Source organism: Podarcis bocagei, assembly GCF_964188305.1.
Source record: "Podarcis bocagei genome assembly, chromosome: 5".
Taxonomy (NCBI): Eukaryota; Metazoa; Chordata; class Lepidosauria; order Squamata; family Lacertidae; genus Podarcis; species Podarcis bocagei.
Window position 1 is genome coordinate 700198 of NC_138129.1, and position 26485 is coordinate 726682.

General features: G+C 50.4%; 1 protein-coding gene across 4 annotated transcripts; it reads left to right on the forward strand.

The window, feature by feature from the left end:
• Window positions 1-4610: 4610 nt before the first annotated feature.
• NCOA5 (nuclear receptor coactivator 5) lies at window positions 4611-24541 on the forward strand. Of its 4 annotated transcripts, none has more exons than XM_081196251.1 (8): window positions 4915-5013; window positions 12034-12100; window positions 14235-14468; window positions 14574-14689; window positions 14805-14931; window positions 21017-21216; window positions 22272-22595; window positions 23326-24541. In XM_081196251.1, exons 2-8 carry the CDS (start codon window positions 12063-12065, stop codon window positions 23934-23936), a joined length of 1650 nt encoding a protein of 549 aa, XP_081052377.1. In that variant the 5' UTR covers window positions 4915-5013; window positions 12034-12062; the 3' UTR covers window positions 23937-24541. The 4 variants fall into 4 exon arrangements, with proteins under 4 accessions (XP_081052376.1, XP_081052377.1, XP_081052379.1 ...); XM_081196253.1 differs by lacking the exon at window positions 4915-5013 and adding an exon at window positions 5955-8864; XM_081196250.1 differs by lacking the exon at window positions 12034-12100 and having other exon boundaries at window positions 4611-5013.
• Window positions 24542-26485: the final 1944 nt, after the last annotated feature.

The window sequence follows — 26485 nt, forward strand, 5'->3', positions numbered from 1 at the left end:
GTGTCAAGCTCCATGCGGCATGGGGCCCCCTCTATCTGTACCTCTACATAAATTTTCTCTACGTTGGGGTGGGGCAACTGGTATACCTGGAAGTCCGTGAGCTCCGCCGAGTTGCCTTGGTGCGTTGGGCCCCGGGACCTGGGGATCTTGGATCGGTCATCTGATGCCGGGCATCGGGTGGGCTGAGCCCGACACACCCGGGCAATGTGTCCCGATTTTCTGCACTGCCTGCACTCTGCGTTGCGGAAATGGCAGGTGGACGACTTGGATGATGGACTCAAGGGCATCCTGATCAAATTTGCAGATGACACCAAACTGGGAGGGGTGGCTAACACCCCAGAGGACAGGATCACACTTCAAAACGACCTTGACAGATTAGAGAACTGGGCCAAAACAAACAAGATGAACTTTAACAGGGAGAAATGTAAAGTATTGCACTTGGGCAAAAAAAGAGAGAGGCACAAATACAAGATGGGTGACACCTGGCTTGAGAGCAGTACATGTGAAAAGGATCTAGGAGTCTTGGTTGACCACAAACTTGACATGAGCCAACAGTGTGACGCGGCAGCTAAAAAAGCCAATGCAATTCTGGGCTGCATCAATAGGAGTATAGCATCTAGATCAAGGGAAGTAATAGTGCCACTGTATTCTGCTCTGGTCAGACCTCACCTGGAGTACTGTGTCCAGTTCTGGGCACCACAGTTCAAGAAGGTCACTGACAAACTGGAACGTGTCCAGAGGAGGGCAACCAAAATGGTCAAAGGCCTGGAAACGATGCCTTATGAGGAACGGCTAAGGGAGCTGGGCATGTTTAGCCTGGAGAAGAGGAGGTTAAGGGGTGATATGATAGCCATGTTCAAATATATAAAAGGATATCACATAGAGGAGGGAGAAAGGTTGTTTTCTGCTGCTCCAGAGAAGCGGACACGGAGCAATGGATCCAAACTACAAGAAAGAAGATTCCACCTAAACATTAGGAAGAACTTCCTGACAGTAAGAGCTGTTCGACAGTGGAATTTGCTGCCAAGGAGTGTGGTGGAGTCTCCTACTTTGGAGGTCTTTAAGCAGAGGCTTGACAACCATATGTCAGGAGTGCTCTGATGGTGTTTCCTGCTTGGCAGGGGGTTGGACTCGATGGCCCTTGTGGTCTCTTCCAACTCTATGATTCTATGATTCCTCTCGTGACTTTCCCCGCAGCTTGCGCAGTTCCCTCCTTCTCGTCGAGGCAGCTGTGGTCTGTGCGCTGCTTGAGTGCGCTGCTGTACTCGGTCCACCTCCTCCCTGTCGGATCCTGAGTCGTCGGTGAGGTCTTCGTGGTGGACCCTCGGTTGGGATGGCAGGCTCGGCCGTGCCTCTTGCGTCGACCTCTCGGCAGCTTCCGTTGCCAGGGCCTCCTCCAGAGCGACCTGGAACGTTAGGTCCTTCTTGGCGTAGAGGCGTCGTTGCAGCTTCTCATCCTTCAGGCCACCGACGAGGCGGTCACGAAGCATGTTCTTATGGCAACGGAGAGGTCAGAGTTGCCATGAGTTCCAAAGAAAAACAAACATGGAGTCCAGCACACTTCCCTGCGAAGCTCTGCAGCCTATCCGTGCTGATCCAAAGATCCTTCCTGCCTCTCCCTCTTGCCGGTAGCAGAGATAAACACAGCGGTGAAGCAATTGCAGCAATAATTCAGACACACCAGGCGTTCCTTATCTTCTTAGCCTTTAATCATGAAGTAAACCAGATCTTAAATCTGTCCGGGTGACAAAGCACACATCTTGCACCCTCTCTTCGCAAAAACGAAACCAGACTGAAACTCTCAGAGTCAAACCACTCCCAAAGAGTTTCTAACCACGCCTCAGGAAAGAGACGTCACCACAGAACTCTTTAACCCTGTGAGTTCTGAAACCCATAACATTCTCCAGCTCTGAGAAGTTGCAGAACCGGGCGGCTTGGCGGAGAGAGGTCACAAACCCAGTTATGGTTTCCCCAGGGGCTTGCCGCTTTGCGTAGAAGGCATTTCGACGAGCCACCACTGAGGGCTGCGGCGAAAAGTGCCCCTTCAGCTGTTCCATTATTGTTTTGTATGGAACAGTAGCGACGTCTTCAGGTGCAAGGAGAGCCTGGGCGATTTCAAATGTCTCCTCTCCGCAGATGCTGAAGAATATCGCCCTCTTCTTGGCGTCTTCTTCATCGGTGACCCCTTTGGCTTCTAGGAGGAAGGTGAAACGGGAGGCGTACGCTTCCCAGTCTCCAGATGCTGGGTTGAATGGCGAGAAGCTGCTGTTGGCTGCCATTCTGAGTTCCTTGTGTCCCGGAGCTGAAGCCTGGATACACGGTGCGAGGCAGCGGTGCGGCAGGTGGCGGTGCTGCGGTGCTGTGTGTGGTGGTCAGCTCAGCGGGATCCCACCTTCATCGCCGGTGAAATATACTCAAGAGTCGAGAGTGGATTTCATGCTCTTTATTCAGCTCATAGTGGTGAGGAGGAATGAATATTCCCCCAAAGTATCTGCTTTATATACATTATTTACACAATGGGCCCCACGTGATTGGCTAATTCCGGGATTCACCTGTAGGCCAATCAGGTTGCGGATTCCCTTCCACCTGGAGCTGGATTGGGTGGCTCCTGTGGACCAATCAGACTGCTGCATTCTGAATCCTGTTGTTCTAGGACCAATCAGACTGCTGCCTTTTGGATCGTGTGCAACTCAGTACATACACCCTCCCTAGGCCAGTCTAGGTACAAGGGGCCACCTCTCTATTTATACCCCCAGCCCTTTCCTCAGAAGAAGTTCAAGATGACTCACAGGCAAGAGCAGCTGCAAGGTGGGGGGGGGGAATCCCTCGCTCCCCCCAAAACCTCACACATTGGTGCTTTCCTTCCTTTATGGCCCACCCTGCACCCCAAACGTTCCAGGGCGGCTTGCAGAAGAGCATCCCAGAATGGTAGGATTGGAAGGGACCCCCGAGGGACATCTAGTCCAACCCCCGGCCAGGCAGAAACCGAAGCCCAAGCATCGATTTAGGGAAGCTTTTAATATCTGATGTTTCTAGATTCAGGTAGCCTATTCTAGATTCTAGATTCTAGATTCTAGGTAGCCGTGTTGGTCTGACGCAGTCTAAATTAATTAATTAATTAATTAAAATGTTCAGGAGCACCTTAGAGACCAACGAAGTTTGTTCTGGGTACAGTGGTACCCCGCAAGACGAACGCCTCGCGAGACGAAAAACTCGCAAAACGAAAGGTTTTTTCGTTTTCGAGTTGCCTCGCAAGACGAATTTCCCTATGGGCTTGCTTCGCAAAACGAAGCTTGCCCCGGGGACAGCGGGTCTTCTCTTTTGAAGCAAGGGGCTGGGGGGAGATAGCGATCTCCCTGCAGCCCCTTGCTGCAAAAGACGTCCGGGGGCAGCGGGAAGCGAAGCGCTTCTTCCCCGCTTCCGCCGGACGTCTTTTGCAGCAAGGGGCTGCGGGGAGATCGCTTCTCCCAGTGCTCCGAAGCCGGGCGGGGGGCAGGGGACACCTCCCGCCGCCGCGGGGACACCTTTTGAAGGCAGGCGGGGGGGGAGCAAAGACTTTCGCCCCCCGCCCGCCTTCAGAAGAGGTCCAGGACCTCTTCTGAAGGCTGGCGGGGGGCAAAAGTCTTTGTCCCCCCTGCCTGCCTTCCCAGGGGCTTTTAAATCGCCCCGGACAGCGGAGAAGTCCTCCGCTGTCCCGGGGCGATTTTAAAATGCCGCCCGCCAGCATTTTAAGATCGCCCGGACAGCGGAGAAGTCCTCCGCTGTCCCGGGGTTTTTTAAAATGCTGGGGGTGGGAAGAAAAGCCCTTGTCCCCCCCCCCCAGCCTTCAGAAGAGGTCCGGGGACAGACTGTCCCCGGACCTGGTCTGAAGGCGGTTTCCCTAGGAACGCATTAATTGATTTTCAATGCATTCCTATGGGAAACCGTGCATCGCAAGACGAAAAAACCGCAAGACGAAGAGATTTGCGGAACGAATTAATTTCGTCTTGCGAGGCACCACTGTATAAGCTTTCGTGTGCATGCACACTTCTTCAGATACACACTTCTGATACTTCTTCAGATACTTCTTCAGGTCTCTGAAGAAGTGTGCATGCACATACCCAGAACAAACTTCGTTGGTCTCTAATATTTGATAAATTATTGTATTTTAATATTTTGTTGGAAGCCGCCCAGAGTGGCTGGGGAATAAATAAATCTATTATTATTATTATTATTATTATTATTATTATTATTATTATTATTATTATGACTAAATCTCTGGCCGGTGGCCCTTGGGATGGGCTGGAAACAGGCGCTGCATCAAGAAACGAGTTCCCAGCCCGGGAAAAACAAGGAGGGGCAGCATTTTTCAAAAGGAAAAATCAAATTAAATCAGCAAATTACACTACACCCCCTAAAAAATATTTCCCGCCCATCCTGGGCGCCTCTGGGGGTCTCAGGCCCAGTGCAGAGGCAGGAGGAGCAGGAGGGCGGCCCGCCAAGGGCTCCCACGCGGCCCCCGCCCAAGGGAGCAGCGTGGCTCGGGCGCCCCCTGGAGGATAAGAGAAGCCGCTGCAGCAGAGCCGGGACGGGGCAGGAGGCGGAGCGGCGCCAGGCCCGTCCATCTGCGGCGCCCGAGAACCTCACTGGCTGGAGGGATGAGGGAAAGGCGGGACCTGCGCTCCCATTGGCTCGCTCGCCGCGAGGCCCGTCCATCTGCGGCGCCCGAGAACGTCACTGGCTAGAGGGCTGGGGGAAAGGCGGGACCTGCGCTCCCATTGGCTCGCTCGCCGCGAGGCCCGTCCATCTACGGCGCCCGAGAACGTCACTGGCTGGAGGGATGGGAAAAGGCGGGACCTGCGCTCCCATTGGCTCGCTCGCCGCGAGAGGCCCGCCCCTCCCGCCGTGCTCTGCGTGCTCGATTCTGAAGCGGCCCCGCCCCGCCCGCGCATGCGCCGTGAGGAGAGCGCCAGAGGCCGTGCGCTGCGCTCGCTTGGCCCGCTCGCCGTCGTCGCGGCCGCCGCGGAATACCCGGTGAGTGGCGGAGGCGGCGACCCCGACACCCCGTCCCCGCTCGGTGTCTCGTCCGCGGCCCACAGAGACCCGCCCTCGTCGCCAGGGAGGGGCCCCGTTGCCTCGGCAACCCCCGCAGGCCCGTCGCTTGTGCGCGTGCGCAGTCCGTCGCGGGGGGGGAGGGAGCCGTGGGGGCGCGCGCCTCTCTCCGTCTAACTCTCTCGTGCACGCGCATCTCGTGGGCCCCGCCCTCTTCTCGCGCCGGGGGAGGGGGCCGCTTCTGCGGCTGCGCGGTTTGGCGGGGCCGGGACTTTTATTCTGGTGGGGGGGGGGCGAGAGGAGGTGGGCGGAGCCAGGAAGGTCACGTGGGAGTGTCGGGGCGAAGGCACCCCGAGGTCATCCAGCCTGACCCGCGGGCGATGCGGGAATGGGCAGCCCGAAAACGGGAAGGAAGAAGGCGATCAAGGACTGTCAAGTGTTTCAAATAGCCGTAGTCAACGTTTTTCTTTCTTTAAAGGAAATTCCCTTCTTCCGAATAGGATTCCTGGCAAGAAAAGGGAAACGTTGACAGCTGTGATCGCTGTGAACAAGAGAACAGATTAGCGGGACTTGGATAAATTCAGCAGGAGGAGAGAGATAGTAGAGCTTGGGAACTTGGAAGAAGCAAAAGAGACCAGAGAAGGAGAGGAATGGAAGCCCTCAGCAGGCACGTCCAAACTCGGCCCGGCATCTGTTTTGGGACTACAATTCCCATCATCCCTCACCACTGGTCCTGCTAGCTAGGGATGATGGGAGTTGTAGTCCCAAAACAGCTGGAGGGCCGAGTTTGGCCATGCCTGCAAGGTGTTCTTGTGTTCAGCCATTGCATTGTTGTGGTTTCATTTTCATTTTTCTCCTTCTTTCCTCCTTCTTTTTGAACTGAAATGAAGTTCTTTTTGAACTTTTTGAAATGAAAAGTACTTTTTAAAAAAGGAATTTGGGCTAAAGAATAGTAGAATCCTTGAGTCGGGAGGGCCCCCAAGGGTCCTCTAGTCCAGCCCCCTGCAGTGCAGGAATCTCAGCTCAGGCATCCAGGGCAGATGGCATCCAGCCTCTGCTTAAAACCCTCCAAGGAAGGAGAGTCCACCACTTCCCCAGGGAGTCCATTCCACTGTCCAACAGCTCTTACAGTCAGAATTTTTTCCCATATGTCTATGGTTGGAATGTCCCTTTCTGCAACTTGCCTGGTGTGTTCTCCCAGCGGCCAGCCAGATCCCTGGCAGATGCACACAGCCACCCCACTTCTCTGCTTAAGAGCCTCCAGCGAAGGAGAGTACACCGCCTTTCGAGGGAGCCCCTTCCACCACAGAAGGTGCTTATCCTCAGGAAGTTCTTCCTGATCTTTAGTTGGCATCTCCTTCCTTGCAGTTGGAGTCTGTTGCATCAGGTCCTCCCCTCCGGAGAAGCAGAAAGCAAGCTGGCTGCATCCTCCATGAGACAACCCATCAGAGATTTCTCCTCTCAGTCTCTCCTCCAGGCTAAACATGCCCCAATTCCCTCAACTGTTCCTCACAAGGTTTGGTTTGCAGACCCTTGAGCATCTCACCTTGTCTCTAGGCCTCTTAGACTGGGGTGCCCAGAACTGGACACAGGACTCCAGGTGTGACCAAGGCAAAATAGAATAGTGCTAGATTCAGGTAGGTAGCCATGTTGGTCTGACGCAGTCGAAATAAAAACTATTGTTTTTCCTGCCAGATTCAGAAATACAGGATCTCGAAGCAGCTGTCATTACAAAAGAATTTCAGAAATAGACTTGAAAGAGAAGTTGCTGAATTACAACTTATTACTAAACTGAAAACACTGGAGAGACCTGGTCTGAATAGAGATACGTACTGGATTCTTGTCTCATTACACATGCGAAAGCTATTTTTTGTCATTACATACTATCCCATGCTTTTTCCTGTAGGACTAGTTGCAGTCATTAACAGTCACAGGTTTACCATATGCATTGAGTCAGTCACTCATCTCCTACTACCCTACTGAGAAAAACCCCACCCCACCCTCCCACTATATATAAGGGTCTGGTGACTTCTGTTTCAGTGTATCTGAAGACGTGACACGAAAGCTTATACCCAGAACAAACTTAGTTGGTCTCTAAGGTGCTACTGGACAATTTATTATTATTATTAGAATAGTGCTGTTAGTTCCTTTGATCGTGACACGAGGCCTCTGAGATTGTAGTTCTTTAGCTGTGATTCCTGCAGTGGGTTTGACTACATGACGCTTGAGGTCCCCCCTAACTCTACAGTGTTAGGATTCCATGATCTAGCACAGCACATTGCAAATGCTGTGTCTGGCAGAAAAAACAATAGTGGTCTGTCAAGAAGACCCCCAGCAGTTTACAAGGGATCCATAGGAAAAACATTTAGGATCCCCTTTTCTACCTCAGTGAAACACTTTCCATTATTTGTGATGGAAAGGTCTCTGGTCCCCTGACACGATGCTCCATGTAGCTCTGGAGAATCTTGATGCTTTTAAAAATCCTTCCATCAGGAAGTTTTGCCTGTGTTTTTTTGTTAAGATAGCTGAGGAGGGTTCTTCCTGCTTCCTTTGCTGCTGAGGTATAAAAAGGGGCAAATTGCTTCAGGCCTAGCTTGAAAAGTTACATGGTTTTACAGAAATGAAATATTAATCCCACTTTGTAATTAGATGGACTGGTTGGATTTTTTTTTTCAAAATCCTTAAATAACAAATCCATGCTGTAGCAATTTTGGAATTAAAAGTCGTAGAAAAAACTAGAGATGTTGGTGTTAGACTTTTTCAAAAGAGAAGGACCGGGACGCAAGGTTGACAAATAGTTCTGCTAATTTCTCAAGCTCTGTGTGGGCTTTTTGCTGGTTGCCGGGCTCCCATGGCAAAGTTCTGCTTTGGATAAGGAATTCCCAGGTTGCGCTTCAGAAGTGTGTTACTTTCTTAGTTCACAATTCTGGACCCAACTAGATGTGACGATGGAGAAGTTTGACTATATCTTGTCTTTCAGCATATGCAAATAGCATCCCGGGAACTGCTGGGAGCTTCGCATTCCTTGGCACTCCATTTCCCACATCTCTGTCATCATGCCTTGTTGCAGTCTCAGTTGTCGCCTGTATGCAGACATTTTGCAAACTCGATGAAGAGATTTGGCAAAAATGGGTGGCACCGAGAATGGTGTGTCCCAGAGGATGCATATAGTCAGTTGTTACCTGCTGGCAGGAGGCAGCAGAGAAGGCTAGCTAAGAAGCTGTGACTTGGCTAAACTGTGAAACGTTGCAAGTGGAAATGCTGAGCTGCTTCATGGTGGACAGAAGGAAGGCTGTGTCACAAATCATAGCTAGACCTCACTATTGTGCAGGGACACCAGATCACATTTCTGTGGGAAGAAGGTCAAGCTGAGCATCCTTGGAATGTAGGCAATGGATTGTAAATATTAAGGGCCAGCAGAAAAATGGGGTGTTGGGCTGCCCTCATGGGGCTTGATTAGGAATAGCATCGTATTTTGTCCTAGTCCTCACTTCACCCACTGAGCTGGGAGCTGTAATTGGTTGTGGAAAGTGTTGTGTCTACAGAATTCAGGAGCTGCTTTGGGCTAATACTCTTGAGTTTCTTGTTTGCTTACCTAAAGAACTACTCTATTGAAATGAGTATTTGGGTTTCATCATTTTAAACATTAACTAGGAACGTATTTAAACATTCTGAAAGAGCCAATATTTCCAGTGTACCTACTCATTCTCCCCACATTTCCCCTCTGGCCTTTCCCATCTCTTGGACCTGCCTGGGCCCCCACCTCTGGAAGGCTAGTGTCATGCTCTGATCCCCTCACAATCTGAAATCACGGCTGGCCTCACTGTAGACAAGTAAGTAGCATGGCTTTTGACACAGAACATTTTGATGCGTCTGCAGTCCTTCAGGAGCAGAAGAAACACTCTTCTCATAAGCTGCCTGCCTTTGATTTAAGATGGGAGGCAACCTATCATCTTGCGTGGGTACCTAAGACCGAATGAGAAAGAGGGGGGGGGGCTTTGTCTCTCCGGCATGCTACTCAATAAAAGATGCTGTGGACCTTGACCTCCAAGAGTGTTTTTGGCTCTGCCTTTGTCATCCTTTCAGCTCTCTCTGGGTGTCTTGTCTTCAGTCCCCGTCCCCCCAATACCAGCGGTGCTTAAACTTTGTGCCAGTATGTTACACTGAGCTCCCCAGTGTTCAGCCTAAGCTGCTGCCCTATTTGTTTTTCAAATCCTGCATGTACCCCCCTGCTCATTCCCCGTGGAAAAGGCAGCTTTCAGGTTTTCAGTGCCAGTCCTCACAGGTAAGCTAAGGCATGTTGGGGGGGGGGGTTCCTCTGAAGAGCCCTTGAAGAAGTCCCTGGACACCTTGTGCCACTCGAGTTGGGCGAGAGCCAGCCGAGAGTGTGGACGGAGCGGAAACCGCTGCCAAGTGATGACTGGCAAACGTGCAGTTTGACCTGGAGGCTGGATTGCTGCCAGCACCGTCTCAGCAGCTCCAGAGGTGGAAGGAAAGGAGGGGAGCAGCGAGCTGGGCCTGGTTGCATGGAGGAGCAAGACGTCCGCCAGCGGAAAGGCTGCAGCCCCCTGCATCGGCGCCTTTGCAGTTGCAGATTTGTACAAGCCTCCAGGAAGGCGAGAGGTTCTTCAGCCACACAGTAAAAATGGAAGAGTGAAAGAGAAGATGCCAAGAAGGGTTTCAGATAGTTTTCGCAAGCAAATTTCAGGGTTTCAATTTATGCTGCTTGACAAAACGAGCAGGAAAGAGGTGAGAAGATACAGTTGACTGAGGGTCAACGTACAAGTGTGGATGCTTGAGATGTTTCAGAGAGATCTCATGATGGGACAGGAGGCAACCTGGTGGCACCTTGAATGCGCAGTACACATTGTTAGAGCAGAGTGTTAAAGGGCCCACTGAGGACTCGCTCCATAGGGGTGGTTCTTGATCAGATACTGCCATCGTCTTGCCTCGGGGCCCGATCCATCACTTTCTTTTCAGACTCGAGAGTGAACTGGGGCAGTAAACACATTAGGATGACATGGGACCCCAAAGCACAGGATCTCTTCCACCGATTATGTAAAGCAGAAAAGGCAAGGAGGCAAACCTGGAGGCACTTGCAGCCTGAGGGGCATGTAAGAAAAGGGGACTCTTTCGAAAGCAAAGCAGGAGGCTTTTGGTCTGACCCGCAAATGCACGACACATTCAAACTTTACTAAATTTAAGGGCTAGACTTGGCTGTGTGGAAATAGCACCAGCCCTCTGCTATTACTATCCAATGAGAGGTTTGAAAAGGGACAGCCACTTCCATAGCAAAAGATCTACCTGTGAATGAGTGGGAGAAAGAGGCTCAGAAGGGGTGACTCCACGGCAAGAAGGACTGGATGCCTGGGCTTCCTTCCCCACTCCCCACAAAAAGGAGAGTTGCCATATATTCAGGGTTACGTTTTCCTTTTGCTGCAGAAAAGCATTACAGCAGGGCTGGTTCTTCTTAGGCTTTGGGGAAATGGAGCTGGTCAGCTGTTGAAAGGGCTGCACCTCCAAATATTTTATTCTAAATATTTACTGAGAGCCAGTGTGGTGTAGTGGTTAAGAGCGGTAGTCTCATAATCTGGGGAACCGGGTTCGCGTCTCCGCTCCTCCACATGCAGCTGCTGGGTGACCTTGGGCTAGTCACACTTCTCTTTAGTCTCTCAGTCCCACTCACCTCACAGAGTGTTTGTTGTGGGGGAGGAAGGGAAAGGAGATTGTTAGCCGCTTTGAGACTCCCTAGGGTAGTGATAAAGCGGGATATCAAATCCAAACTCTTCTCTTCTTCTTCTTACTACGTTTCCTACGATGGTGCTATGCAAGTGATAGAAAAAATGGTAGGAATTGTTGGCTGTAATATGTGTCTGATTTCCCCCCCAGTTCTTTTTTAGAATTAAGTTTTTTAGAGAATCTCGGTATGCAAGATTATAACACTGATATCTCGCTCTAGCTAATCTAAATAAATCTATAAAACTATCAAGTTCAGATGTGTTTTTTAATTGTACCTTTGAGTGGTTAAAAATACAGAATGCATTGATAGTCACTCTTTTATACCCAGCTAATCGAAGAAATGGGCTAAAGCATTTCTCTCCCAGTTTTCCAGATGTGGTGGGTTGGTTTTTTTTTTGGGGGGGGGGGGTAAACAAACTGCTCCTTCTCCAGGGCTGTTGTCTTTCTCCCACCCATCTAATTTTTTTGGGGGGGGTGGAAGAAGGTGGCTTTTGACCCTGTGGACCCGCAGCCTCTCCTGCCCATCTCCTTTCCACGCGCTCTGACTTCTGAGATGCTCCCGCCCCAGGTGAGAGGGAGGCTTGTGCGGTTGGGCCTCTCCTGAGATGGTGCTTGCTGTGACTTCTGGGTGCGTCATCTAAAAGAAAAAGAATGAAAAGGATTTGCTCTTTTCAGAACTATTGCTTCATGCATGTGTAACTGGATTCAGGTCTGGTTGTTTTCAAACTTCTGGTTGACAGCCCTGGGTATTATCACGTTGCAGCCTAGTAGTCTGATCTGGAGATGTGTGTGTTCTCCCCCCCCCCCCCCGCCCTCCTCTCCAGCACCTTCATTGGCCTTGTGGCGTAGCTCCAGCACCCTCCTGTCCCTTCGGATCCCTTTCCTCCTCAGCAGTTGCGTGCTGAGCGAACGTGGCTTTGGGAGCCCAGCTTGCTTCACAGCAACCGGGGTGGGGGCTGGTTGGCCGCCTGCCGGGTTTGCCTGGGCTTTGGCCTCTGTTTCCAGCCTGTGCCTTTGGGTCAGTTGGAGCAAAAAGCTGGCTCCTTCCTTCCTGGAGCTTGCAATTGGAGGATGCCGTCGGCCGACAACTTCACTGTACTGTATTCCTGATGTAATAAAAGTTGTTTCAGTGACAGCACCTCGTGGCGTGGTCTTCCTTGCACCCTCTGGCCGCCTTTGAACGTTGATGCTTTCTTTTCAATATGCTGACCATCTTTTCTTTGTTCCATAGCATTGAACAGACGGGTTGATTATTCTTTTCAGATATTAATAAAGCAGCGGGAAGAAGAAATATGAATAAGGCTCCCTCAAGGTCCAGCCCAGCACGAAGGTAAAGTACCGAGAAGCATCAAGTTCCCCTAGGAGTTTGGGCTCAGGGCAGAAATGCACCTTCCTCCGCGGACGGTGGAGCTTCTCCTCCGAAGGGAATCCCACGAGGATTCTGCGATTCTTCCTGGTTGCAGCCTTCCAGGCGGCAAGATCATTTTGCCGCCAGGCTCCTCCCAGGCTCGGGGCAGGTTGCAGGCAAGGAGAGCTGCAGCCTGTGTGACCTGGGGCGTCCCTGGCGAGCGCCTCGGAGTCAAGAGCGTCCCTCGGGCTGTACCACGAAGGAGAGGGCAGCAAGACTCCTTGCGCCCAGGGGCAGAGGCTGCGTGCCGGGGAGCGCTTCCTCCCCCCTCCCCGTGCTGGCATGCTTTTCCGTTGCAGCGGCATTGCCCCCAAAGAGGGGCACAGATAACATCATCTTGGCAAGAGGATCCTCCTGTCCTCTCTTGGCGCTGCGTCACTGTGCCCATCGTGCACGGGCACTTCTCTTGGCATCAGTACAGAGCTGTGCACAAGCCCCAAACCTGGCTGCCGCTTCTGCTAGCTCAGGAGCCAGGACATTGCCAGGGTGCCAGTGGCCAAGGCGCAAGCAGAAGCCGGAGCATCACCCTTGATGTTAGCGCGCTAGCGTGCACCAGGGCACTGCTTTGCTCTGAGCGCTGTGGGCAGAGCGCACGCGAGGGGCAGGCATGGCATTGCTGTGAGTGTCGGAGGGGGGGATGAGTGGAGAAGGGGGCACGTGGCCACAACCTGCCTGAGCTCTGGCCCTACCAGGGGTCTGCTTGTACCTCTGGAGCCTAGCGAGGGCGTTCGCAGACCTACATGGGAGGAGGGTGCTGGCTTTCTCCCCAGGGAGGTGCCCTTTCTGGCTCTGTGGCATTTCTTGGGTTCCCCTGTCAAGAGCGCAGTTCAGCTGAACTTGCTGAAATCCATTTCAAACGCCACTCGTATGAAGCCTGAAGAAAACATGAGAAGTGCTGCCGCCATCCCTGAGCCTGGGGAGAACGAAGCTTGGGAACTGAAATAAAGAACCGTTGCGCAGTGCTTGAGTTCTTGGTAAAGGCCCTGCGTCCAAAGGGTGCTGGTTTATTGCGTACACATCACTGACGCTTGGCTCCAGACGAGGAGTCCTCTGACTGTCCCACTTCCTTAACTTCTCCAGGCATTCTGCCTGTCCACATTCTCCTACTGTCCACAAGGTTTGTTCCGTAAGATGCGCTGCTTTGTGGTCCGGGACCACCTTCTTTTCCGAAACGTGAGAGCTCCCCTTCTCCTGCTGTACCTCCACAGGCCGTCACTCACTTCTTTTGTTTCCTGGTCTTGTTATACCTCTGTGGTTAGAAACAAATCCTGAGGGAGCTTTCTCCCCCATTGAGCGCTGAGCCCAGCCCAGGGGCGGATGTGGTGGTGGAGCCCATTGTCACTGCAGACTCACTTCAGACCAACACAAAGACGTCTTGGGGGGGAGCCCATCTAGAAGATTAAGCTGAGGGGGTGCTCAATGCTAATAGGCTTGTGCGGGAATTGACCAAGGCCCCGTTGTCCCTGGGGTGATAGAACAATCTGGGCTGCACCACTGCGAACCACCAGGGGGGACTTGGGTGGCTGAAGCCTCCTTCATAGGAATTCTTCCCTGCACGCAGAAAGCTAGGTGTTGGAAAGGCTCCAGCGCAGGCATCTCCGTGACAGGGTGGTTTTGTATGTGAAGAGAGGATTTCTTGTGGAAAGGAGTGTTAGGTCACGCATCCCCCCGCTAGTCTTGGAAGCAGGAGAGCCCAGCTGCAGGTTGGGCACTGGGGTGAGAACTAGGCCAGGATCCCTTTGCCTTGTGAAGCCAGGCTGCGGATAGTAGTAGTAGTAGTAGTAGTTCAGTAGTAGTAATAATAATAAATTTATTACTTATACCCCACCCATCTGGCTGGGCCTCCCCAGCCACTTTGGGCAGCTTCCAACAGAATATTAAAAACACAGTATGACATCAAACATTAAAAGCTTCCCTAAACAGGGCTGTCTGTCCGCTGTTCCTCTCTCAAGTGTTCCTCGACTCTTGTTCCAGGAGGGGCCTTGCCCTGGCAGCTGGGGACGACCCCGCTGACGGCGCCCGCTGTCTAAAGAACTTTCCCCGGTTTTTCTTGCAGAGAGGCCTTGCCCTACGGAGAGAGAGATGGACGACGCGACCGTTCTCCAAACCGCCCCAGCCTTCCAAGAGACGCTCAAGAGAGCCGGAATGGCAGAGATTCCCGGGATGCGCGGGTGAGAGATGTGCACAGCAGCGGCAGAGAGCCGAGAGACTTCCGGGACCCCAGAGACCTAAGGGACCCTCGGGACACCCGAGAGCCGCTCTACGAGCGCTACAGGGAGCCTCCCTACAGGTATGCATATCCTGGGAGCCTCCTGGAGTGGCACAAGGGGGGTGCTGTTGGGAGTGGCGCTTGGCTGCTGCAGTCGGAACATGTCTCCCCGTGTCTGCCTTGCAGGCGAGAGGAGGGCTATGACCGCTATGCGCGCCCGGACGACTATTACCGGAGGAAGGATGACCAGTACTACGACCGCTACCGAGACCAGTTGGACAGACCCACCTTGAGCACTGAAGGTGGCTATCGGATCCGTCCGTCCGAGGCTGGTGGGAGTGGGGTGGGTGGTCCTGCCAGGAAGGGGAGGGGGCCAGATGAGATTCTCTGCCCTGACCCTGGTGACTCTTCCCTCAGAGCGCATGAAGCGGGAGGAGCGGCGGCGGGAAGATCTGTATCGCCAGTTCTTTGAGGACATCAAGCGGCGCATTGATTCGGAGCGGCCGGTGGACTGCTCAGTGATTGTGGTCAACAAGCAGACCAAGTAAGAGCGTGTCAGGCGGGGCCACGGCCCCCACTGTCCTCCCAGGTGCTGCTCCTGCATTCTGGCTGTTGTGGGGCTGGTGGGGGGGGCTCTTTCTAGGCACGTGTCCCGACCGCTTTGTGGCATGACGCCCTCAGAGCAGGTGCACACATTAAAAGCAGAGCGAAATGCAAAAGCGCAGGCTCTATGAATGGTAAATGAACCCACCAGATTCTGAAAGAATAAAACCATCTCTGCAAATGCCGAAAACAAGGGAGCCATTTCATCTTGGCTTTGCTGGCCAGATCCTTGTCAGATTCTAGCCTTGTGAGCCCCATATGATGAGTGCATGGAGCCACCCAACTGTCAATCACCTGACATCACAATGACATTAAGGTGATAAGAGTTCTTTGAAGTCCCAAAATTTGGACTGCAAGGCACCACTCTGAGCTTGCAGAGCACATGAGGTTTCTTTTTTTAAAAAAAAAAAATAATTATTGGTTTTACAACATTTTTTAAACAATACAAACAAATAAAAAGACAAACAAACATGTATAGTTTCATAACCTTTTTTCCATAACCTTCATTTCTCGGACTCCCCCATACCTCCCCTTTCTGCATCCCAATTTGCATAATTATTTCAGCAGCTTCTAAGCAATTTTATCAAATATGTGTCCTTTTAGTCCTTTCTTTAACTTAATCTTATGTCGCTGTATCCCTTTTTCTCTCTACACCTCGGCATTTTAGCATTCATCAATTTTATAATAATTCTTAAGATAAATTTTGAATTTCTTCCAATCCTCTTCCGCCGTCTCTTTCCTCTGATCACGGATTCTGCCAGTCATCTCAGCCAGTGTCATATAGTCCATCACTTTCATCTGCCATTCTTCCAAGGTGGGTAGCTCTTGTGTCTTCCAATACTTTGCGATGAGTATTCTTGCTGCTGCTGTAGCATACATAAAGAATGTTCTGTCTTTCTTTTGCACCAATTGGCCGACAATGCCCAGGAGAAAAGCCTCTGGTTTCTTAGGGAAGGTATATTTAAATACCTTTTTCATTTCATTATATATCATTTCCCAGAAAGCCTTAATCCTTGGGCACGTCCACCAAAGGTGATAGAAAGTACCTTCAATTTCTTTACATTTCCAACACTTATTGTCAGGCAAATGGTAAATCTTTGCTAGCTTAACTGGGGTTGTGTACCACCTATAGATCATTTTCATAATATTTTCCTTTAAGGCATTGCATGCCGTAAATTTTATCCCGGTGTTCCACAACCATTCCCAGTCAGCAAACATAATGTTATGACCAGTGTCCTGTGCCCACTTAATCATAGCCGATTTAACTGTTTCATCTTGTGTATTCCATTTCAGCAGCAAATTATACATTCTTGACAAATTCTTGGTATTGGGTTCTAACAGTTCAGTTTCTAATTTTGATTTCTCCACCTGGAAGCCAATTTTCCTATCTTGTTTATACACCTCCATTATTTGATAATAATGGAGCCAATCTCGTACTTTAGGTTTCAATTTCTCATGACTCTGTAACTTCAATTTATCTCCATCTTGTTCCAAGATTTCCCAATACTTTGGCCATTCGGCCTCCATATTGAGCTTTTTCAATGCCTTAGCTTCCAAGGGTGACAACCATCTAGGGGTTTTGTTTTCCAACAAGTCTTTATATCTTATCCAAACATTATATAATGCTTTTCTGACAATGTGATTTTTGAAGGCCCTATGCACTTTGATTTTATCATACCATAGATATGCATGCCAACCAAATGTATTATTGAAACCTTCTAAATCCAAGATATCTGTATTCTCGAGGAGCATCCACTCTTTCAGCCAGCAAAACGCTGCTGCTTCGTAATACAATTTTAAGTCCGGCAGGGCAAACCCCCCTCTTTCTTTTACATCTGTCAATATTTTAAATTTTATTCTGGGCTTTTTGCCCTGCCAGACAAATTTCGAAATATCTTTCTGCCACCTCTTGAAACAGTCCATCTTGTCAAGAATCTGCAAAGTTTGAAACAAAAATAACATTCTAGGCAATACATTCATCTTGATAACTGCAATTCGGCCTAACATTGACAATTTCAAATTTGACCATATTTCTAGATCTTTTTTAATTTCTGACCAACATTTTTCATAATTGTCTTTATACAAGTTCAAATTTTTAGATGTCAAATGAACCCCTAGGTATTTCACCTTCTTGACCACTGTCAAACCTGTCTCATCCTGGAATTTCTCCCTCTCCATGACTGTTACATTTTTTTCTAAGACTTTAGTCTTTTGTTTGTTCAGTTTGAATCCGGCTACCTGGCCAAATTGTTGAATTATCTCCAACACCCTTTTCGTACTAGTGTCTGGCTCTTGTAAGGTCAAAACTAAGTCATCTGCAAAGGCCCTTAACTTGTAATGTTTGGCTCTGACCTGTACACCTTTAACCTGCTGGTCATCTCTAATCATATTTAGCAACACCTCCAGAACAGAAATAAAAAGCAATGGGGAAATTGGGCACCCCTGTCGTGTCCCTTTTTCTATCTTAAATTCTTCAGTTATCACATTATTTACAATCAACTTAGCTTTTTGTTCAGAATATATTGCAGCCATACCATTCTCAAATCCTTGGCCTACCCCCATCCCATGAAGATTCTTTTTCATAAAACTCCAAGAAATGTTGTCAAAGGCTTTCTCCGCGTCCACAAATATCAGCACTGCTTTAGTGTTTATATTCACCTCCAATAGTTCCAAAATGTCTATTATATTCCTCACATTATCTGATAAATGCCTTTTTGGGAGAAAGCCTGCTTGGTCCTTGTTAATCTTCTCCATCAATACTCTTTTCAATCTTTTTGCCAAAATGTCTGCAAAAATTTTCCTTCCAGTAGCACCTTAAAGACCAACTAAGTTAGTTCTTGGTATGAGCTTTCGTGTGCATGCACACTTCTTCAGATACACTGAAACAGAAGTTGCCAGATCCTTCTATATAGTGAGAAGGTGGGGAGGGGTGTTACTCAGAAGGGTGGTGGGAATGGGAGATAGGCAGATAGCTGGGAGAGCCTGTTGACGACTCTTAACGACTGTAATAGGTCTTACAGGAGAAGGCAAGGGGTGAGGAGGTGAGAAATGGTTTAGTCATGTATAGTGAGATAAGAATCCAATGTCTCTGTTCAGCCCAGGTTTTTCCATTGTTTTAAGTTTGGTAATGAGTTGTAATTCAGCAGCTTCTCTTTCCAGTCTGTTTCTGAAATTCCTTTGTAGTAAAACAGCTACTTTGAGATCTTGTATAGAATGTCCTGGGAGATTGAAGTGTTCTCCTACTGGTTTCTCTGTTTTGTGATTCTTGATGTCAGATTTATGTCCGTTTATTCTTTGGCGTAAGGTTTGGCCTGTTTGTCCAATATAGAGTGCTGAAGGACACTGTTGGCATTTGATGGCATACACAATGTTAGACGATGAGCAATTAAATAGTCCCGAGATGGTATGTGTGATGTTGTTGGGGCCAGTAATGGTGTTGTCCGGGTGTATGTGGCAGCAAAGTTGGCATCTGGGTTTATTGCAGGCTCTGGTGCCAGTGTCTGTGCTAAGTCTGGTTGTGGTATTATTGTGGGTTAGGAGTTGTTTAAGATTGGGTGGCTGTCTGTAGGCAATGAAAGGTCTTCCTCCCAGAGCTTGAGAAAGAGAACTGTCATTGTCCAGGAGAGGTTGTAGATCTCTGATGATGCGTTGTACTGTTTTAACTTGGGAGCTGTATGTGATGACTAGAGGTGTTCTGTTATTTTCTTTTTTGGGTCTGTCTTGCAGCAAGTTCTCTCTGGGTATCAGTCTGGCTCTGTTGATCTGTTGTCTAACTTCATCTGCTGGGTATTTTAGTTCTGAGAAGGTTTGCTGTAGATCTCTTAGGTGAGAGTCTCTGTCTGTAGAGTTGGAACAAATGCGGCTGTAACGTAGTGCCTGGCTGTATACAATGGACTGTTTGGTATGTTTGGGATGGTAGCTGGAGGCATGTAGATATGTTTGTCGGTCAGTTGGTTTGCGGTATAAGGTGGTGTCTATGCGCCCATCCTGTATTTTTATAGTAAGACCTATATAGTAAGACCTGTAAGACCTATTACAGTCGTTAAGAGTCGTCAACAGGCTCTCCCAGCTATCTGCCTATCTCCCATTCCCACCACCCTTCTGAGTAACACCCCTCCCCACCTTCTCACTATATAGAAGGATCTGGCAACTTCTGTTTCAGTGTATCTGAAGAAGTGTGCATGCACACGAAAGCTCATACCAAGAACTAACTTAGTTGGTCTTTAAGGTGCTACTGGAAGGAATTTTTTTATTTTTTTATTTTGACTATGGCAGACCAACACGGCTACCTATCTACTACTGCAAAAATTTTGTAATCCACATTAAGTAGTGATATTGGGCGGTAGTTCTTAAGTTGAGTCTTTTCAGTCTCTGTCTTTGGTATGAGTGTAATATAAGCTTCTTTCCACGATTCTGGCGCCCTTTTCCCCTCTAAAATCTCATTACAGACTTCCTTTAACGGTTGAACCAACCACTCCTTCAAAGCTTTATAGTATCTGGAAGTCAGTCCATCCGGTCCTGGAGATTTGCCCAGTTGCATGTTCTGAATGGCACCCTCTATCTCTTGTTCTGTTATTCTCTGATTTAGATCCACCTACTTTGATGAGAGATTTTTTGTAATCCATATTTTTTAAGGAATTCATCTATGTCCTCTTCATTCTGTGGTCCTTGTGAATATAACTTTTAAAATAACTCAGAAAACAGTTTCTAATCTCGTTGGGTTTGGATATGTTCTTTCCATCCACTTTAGATTTGTAACTGTATTTAATTTCTGTCTTTTCTTCAATTGCCAAGCCAGAAGTTTGCCACATTTATCTGCAGATTCAAATGTCTTTTGTCTCATTTGCTTTATCTTCCACTCAATCTCTTGATTCATCAATTCCATATATTGTGTCTGATATAACTTAATCTCTCTCAAAATCTCCTGGGACTTCGGTTTTGATCTCAATTTCTTCTCTCCTTCTTTTATCTTTTCCAAAATCTTTTCCTTCTTCTCATTCTGCTTTCTCTTTTTTATTGAGTTTTGTTGAATTAGAAATCCTCGCATCACAGCTTTACTTGCGCCCCATATCACTCTTTTTTCTACATCAGCCTTTAAGTTTATTTCAAAATAGTCCTTTAAAGTTTTTTGGGCCTTTCTGTGGATCTCCTCATCTCGAAACAAGGTGTCATTCATCCTCCATCTGAATTGACCAGTTGTTGTAAATTTCATCTCCATCTTCACGGCGTTATGGTCGGAGCAAGTCTTTGGGCAGATTTCTATTTTCTTGATCTTTGGAGCCATCCCACTAGTAATCCAGATTTGGTCGATTCTGGTCCAGGTCATCATTGCTTGAGAGAAAAAAGTTCCCTCTCTCTCGAGAGGGTTCCTTGTTCTCCAAATGTCTATTAAGTCCATATTTTCAGTCATTTCAAAGAAGGTCTTCGGAAGTCTCCCTTCCTTGGAGATTGTCAGTCTTTGTGCCTTGTCCATATTTGTAAAAACCACGCCATTCATATCTCCCATAATTACTACATTATAGTCCAAATAGTCCATCAGAGTTTCATGCAGCTTTGCAGAGCACATGAGGTTTCTGCTTTCCTGCGCATTGGCGGATTGGCAATTGAGCCGAAAGCTGCTTCTGCAGTTGTTGGCTTGTGTGGGTGAGCGAATTCCTCCCCCCCCCCCCAGCCCTCACTTGCCCAGCTGATCCGCCTGACAAATGGCAGAGCCAAAGCCTGATTTCCCTTGCTAATGCAGAACCAAGAGGACACTTCAAAGCTCCCAGCGGCCCGCTGGCTGCCATGGGCCTATCTGCCGGCACACCTGACGCCACATGGGATGTCAAGTGTGGGGCAGGCAACTGGTTTGGGGGAAAGGATCTTGAGGTCCAAATTTGAACCCTTGGCTGGCCATGTTTGCCCCACAAGTGGAAGAGTTCTTGCTCCTAACTTCTGTGTTCCACCTGGCGTATGATGAGGAAGCAGAGAGAGGTGCCGGCAGTTTGAGGCGCAGGCTCAGGTGCAGCGGCTTCTGTTTTGCGCAGGGAGTACGCGGAGTCCGTGGGGCGCAAGGTGCGCGATCTTGGCATGATGGTGGACCTGATCTTCCTCAACTCGGAGATGTCTTTGCAGCAAGCCCTGGACGACGTGAGCAGAGGGGGCTCTGCCTTTGCCATTGTCATCACCCAGCAGCACCAGATTCACCACTCCTGCACCGTCAACATCATGTTTGGCACCCCACAAGGTAGGGTGGCGAGCGAGGGGCTGCTGCTTCCCACAAAGGGGACCTGTGCCCCAGAACCCACAGGATGCCCAAGTCGAGGAGGAGGAGGAGGAGGGTGTCTGCTTTGGGTCTCCCGGCTTGTGACAGCTGGAACCTGTGTGTTTTTTCAGAAGAATCCTAGAACCGTTGAGTTGGAAGGGACCCCGAGAGGCATCTAGTCTCTGTCCCTGTCGTGCAGGACTCTCAGCTAAAGTAAAGGACACTGACAAACTGGAACGTGTCCAGAGGAGGGCAACCAAAATGGTCAAAGGCCTGGAAACGATGCCTTATGAGGAACGGCTAAGGGAGATGGGCATGTTTAGCCTGGAGAAGAGGAGGTTAAGGGGTGATATGATAGCCATGTTCAAATATATAAAAGGATGTCACATAGAGGAGGGAGAAAGGTTGTTTTCTGCTGCTCCAGAGAAGCGGACATGGAGCAATGGATCCAAACTACAAGAAAGAAGATTTCACCTAAACATTAGGAAGAACTTCCTGACAGTAAGAGCTGTTCGACAGTGGAATTTGCTGCCAAGGAGTGTGGTGGAGTCTCCTTCTTTGCAGGTCTTTAAGCAGAGGCTTGACAACCATATGTCAGGAGTGCTCTGATGGTGTTTCCTGCTTGGCAGGGGGTTGGACTCGATGGCCCTTGTGGTCTCTTCCAACTCTATGATTCTATGATTCTATGATCCTGCATAGATGGCGTTCCAACCTCTGCTTAAAAGCCTCCCAAGGAAGGAAAGCCCACCATTAAGAGGAAAGCCCCCCCCCAAAGCAGGGTGTCTTTTCACCGTCTGTCTCTCGCACAAATGTGTGCACCCACAGCCCCAGTTAATCAGCAAAATTCAAACTGAACTGAAACTTCAGAATTCCCTTTGCAAGAGGCAGGCAGATGCCAGAGCCCTCTAGAGTGGCAGGGGAGGCTTCCGGCTGCAGGGAGAGCAGCTCTCGGGAGACCCCGCCGGGAGGAGGGCTGTTCCTGCCGCTGTTTCCCTGGCGCCACGGGGGTTGCTCACGCATGACCTTTCCCGCCGCAGAGCACAGGAACATGCCACAGGCAGACGCCATGGTGCTGGTGGCGAGGAACTACGAGCGCTACAAGACGGAGATCCGGGAGAAGGAGCGTGAGGTGATCGCCAGGCAGGCCGCCAAGATGGCCGACGAAACCATTCTGCAGGAGCGGGAGCACCCCCAGCAGGGGGAGGAGGGAACCCGCGGGGGCCACCCCCCGGGCATCCAGACGCTCCTGAACTTGCTGTGCGACAACCGCTACCTGACCTCCGAGGAGACGGACAAGATCATCAACTACCTGAGGGAGCGCAAGGAGCGGCAGCTGAGAGCCACCACGGACTCCCATCCGGGTAAGTTCTCCGCCAGGGAGGTGGGAGGAGCTGGTCAAGGATGCCTACCCTCCCCACCTACTTGAACCAGGCCCACAGCGTTTGGGCTCCCCAAAACCACTACGTGGGGCTACCTTTGAAGGTGACTCGGAAACTGCAGTTAATCCAGAATGCGGCAGCTAGACTGGTGTCTGGGAGCGGCCGCTGAGACCATATAACACCAGTCCTGAAATATCTGCATTGGCTCCCGTACATTTCCGAGCACAATTCAAAGTGTTGGTGCTGACCTTTAAAGCCCTAAACGGCCTTGGTCCAGTATACCTGAAGGAGCGTCTCCACCCCCATCAATCTGCCCGGACGCTGAGGTCCAGCGCCGAGGGCCTTCTGGCGGTTCCCTCATTGCGAGAAGCAAAGCTACAGGGAACCAGGCAGAGGGCCTTCTCGGTAGTGGCGCCCGCCCTGTGGAACGCCCTCCCATCAGACTATCTGACTTTTAGACAACATCTGAAGGCAGCCCTGTTTAGGGAAGTTTTTAATGTCTGATGCTGCATTGTTTTTGATATTTGGTTGGAAGCCGCCATGAGTGGCTGGGGAGATCCAGTCAGATGGGTGGGGTATAAATATATTATTATTATTATTATTATTATTATTATTATTATTATTATTATTATTATTATTATTAAAGCACTAAGCCTGTAGCAGGGGGCAGCTGGGGCTCCAGAGACTTAACCTGGCCTTTCCTTCCCCGCAGCTTCGCACACCAGGCAGCCCCTCGGAGCCTCTTCCGGGTCTTCTCTGGGCACCTCGGCCAGCCTGAGCAGCACCCAGAGCTCGCAGGCCCTCTCCTCGGCCCCCTCGGCCCCTGTGGCCTCTACCCCCCAGCAGGAGCTGCAGGCCAAGATCCTCAGCCTCTTCAACAGCGGGGCAGCCATGGTCACGGCCAACAGCAGCTCGGCCACGGGAACCTCCCAGAGCACCGGCTTCTCCACGGGGCCCAGCACACAGAACCGGCCCAGCGCCACCGGCAGCGGATTGGGCCAGTCTCAGCAGCGGGCCCCGGCCCCGGGCCCTCAGTTTTCTAGCCACGGGGGTCCCACCAGGGGGGCAGGCCCTCGGGCCGCGGCTCCCCAGGCCTCGCAGCCGCTGTACCAGAACCGCCCGCCAGCCCCCAGCAGCGCTTCCGCCTCCAGGCCAGCGCCGTCTTCCGGGATCAACTTTGACAACCCCAGCGTGCAGAAGGCCCTGGACACGCTGATCCAGAGCGGACCGGCCCTCACGCACCTGGTGAACCAGACTGTGGGGCAGGCGCGGGCTGCCCCCTCCCAGCAGCAGCCGCTGGGCTCCTACCATCGGCACTACTGAGGCCAAGGGCAGCTCTCTCCCGCCTCCTCTCCCCAAGGCTCCCCTTTGTGCATGCCCCTTCCCGTGCCCACCCTCCAGGAGGCCCCCCTCCCTCACTGGGGCTCTGCTGCCCCCTCTCCGGCCCAAGGGGGCTGCTGTAGGCGGGGGCAGCCTCCTGCTCCTCTCACGCAGAGCCAGAAGGGCTGAGGCGAGTGGAGGGTCTTCCTTCTTTGCTCTAGTGCCCCCTCCCTTGAAGGAAGCTGCCTGTGGACTTCATGACCCCCCCCCCCCGTTGCTTCTTTTCAGCAACAGCCACAGAAACGCAGCCCCAGGCTCTGCTGTGCAGCTCAGGCCCCTCCCTGCAAGAAAAGGGCCAAGCGATGTTTTCTCTATTGGGTGGTCCTGTTGCCCCCTTGATTTCATGTTGTACAAACTTGAATTTGCGTTGGAAACGGGGGTGTCTGTTCCTTTGCAGCTGGAGAGGCCTATTTGTGGGGGTTATTCCTCACCCCCCCTTTCTGAAGCTGTAGATGTTCTGTTCTTGAATGGTTTTGTCATGTAGATTCCTCTGTATTGTTAACTGGAGGATGCCACTTTTTAATTAAAAAAAGGTATATACACACACACATCTGCATTAAAAGAAAATGGTTGTGGGTCTTTGCAGGCTGTTCCTGATGCCGCAGGAGGCCCTGAGCGTCTCGTGCCTGCCCTGGGCACCCATCCGCCTCATGCCCCCGATGGAGCACCTGTGCTTTTTGCGAGAAGCGCACTTCTGTTTCCAAAACGCTGCAGAGGAGGGTGTGTAGTTCAGGGGGTGTTTGCTCGTAGGTCAGGGCTCCTTCCCCCCCCCACCCCCTCTGGGGAAGAATGACAAAAGAGCCCCCTGCTGGACCTCAGGCTCCCCACATCCACCCCCAAGACTGAGCTCCTCATCGCTCTGGGGCGGGACACCTGCCCAGATTTGGTCCCTGCCAGCACAGCATCTCCCCAGGAGATCCGTGTAGAACCAAGAGCACCCTCACTGGGCCAGAGGCCAGATTCCACGTCAAGCGCTTCCTAGGTTCCTAACACACAAATATTTAACAAGTTTGTCTAAAATTTTCATGAATACCCTTGGGCGTATTAACGTTCCTCAATCTTGCTGCCTTTCTCCCAGCCCATGCAAGGCAGATCAGGGGCTCCCAGTTAGTTAATTACTGAGGAGCCCCTGTTTTTCAAAAGCCAAGCCACGACCCCCCCTGCTTTTGAAAATGTCAATGACTCAATGGTAGAGTTCCCAGTGCAAAGCAATTTTTTGAAGAAAATGTGGGGTGGCCCCTAATAATCAAAGGATTTGGGCTATACTAAAAAACAGACCATAAAATTTGTGATATTGCCACAAATTGCGTATCCCCAAGCAGTAGGAACAACTTGTCTCCATTGCTCCACTACAACTGAATTTTTTAAAAAGGTGATTGTGTCCCTGATTTGCGAGTGTTCTATATGCCGAGTGTGTTTATGGAAGACAATCTTGGCTACAAGTGATCGAAGAAGAAGAAGACACACGAGAGTATTCAAACATGGTCTTCCATACTTGTAATCTGAGTTGGTTCATCTTAGCAAAACTTAGCAGCGTATGGTTTTGTTAACTGAGGGATCTTGCACCTTTAAGACATAGGCTATGGCTTGATAAAGTATTGGGGAAGACAGAGTAGAAAGCAGCTGGAATTTTGTAATGTTGATGGTTTTGTAATGTTGGCCGTGTCGCCAACCAGGTGCCCCCACAGGAAAGCAGCAAGCAGGATTCCAGCGCCAGAGCGCCCTCCTCTGCTTCCAGCAGCTGATATTCAGGAGCACTGCTGCCTCTGATCATAGGCAGAGCATGGCCATGACGGCTAGAAGTCGCCTCCCCCCCCCCCAGCCCTCTCCGTGGATCATCTCAGGACACCGTCTGGCCCCCTGCCTTGCCGCTACAGGGGCAGCTTCCCATATGTAGGCAAGTGGTTGTGCTTTGGGAGGCTGCCCCCCTGCTTGGATATTTTTAAGAAGTATAAAAAACAAATCTCTTGCACAGTGTCTCTCCCTACCCCCCCCCCCGCCCGAAATGGGCTCTTCCCCAGCAGAGGCTTGTCTTGAGGGGGAAAAGGCGCCTTCAGTTTAGCTCTGCAATCTTGAGATCAAGTCCTTCTGGGAGAACGTGTGCTGAGAGCCTCCCAGCCCAGGATTTCCATTCTCCTTTTCATTTATACGGCTTGCTAAAACGGTTTTCTAAACGTTGGGCAGTAATTGTAAAAGCTCCTTTTTGTGTTGGTTGTAACCCCTGGCATCACCAAGAGGGCCTGGCGCTTTGTCTTTCAGTGCTGGGGCATGTGAGTCCCCCCCTGCCCCCCCCAGCAGTCTTTAGCATCAGCAGTAACATCTAGACCATGGGAGCATTTCAGCCCTGTTCTTGAGTTCATTTAAAATCTAAAACAGCTTAGCTTGTATTCCTTCCTTTGAATTTGTGCCATTTAGGTTTTCAAACCTTTTTTGTAAACTCAGTTTTAGAAACTGTACCTTTGAGTCCTCAATCCTTTATTACTGTGCTCCTG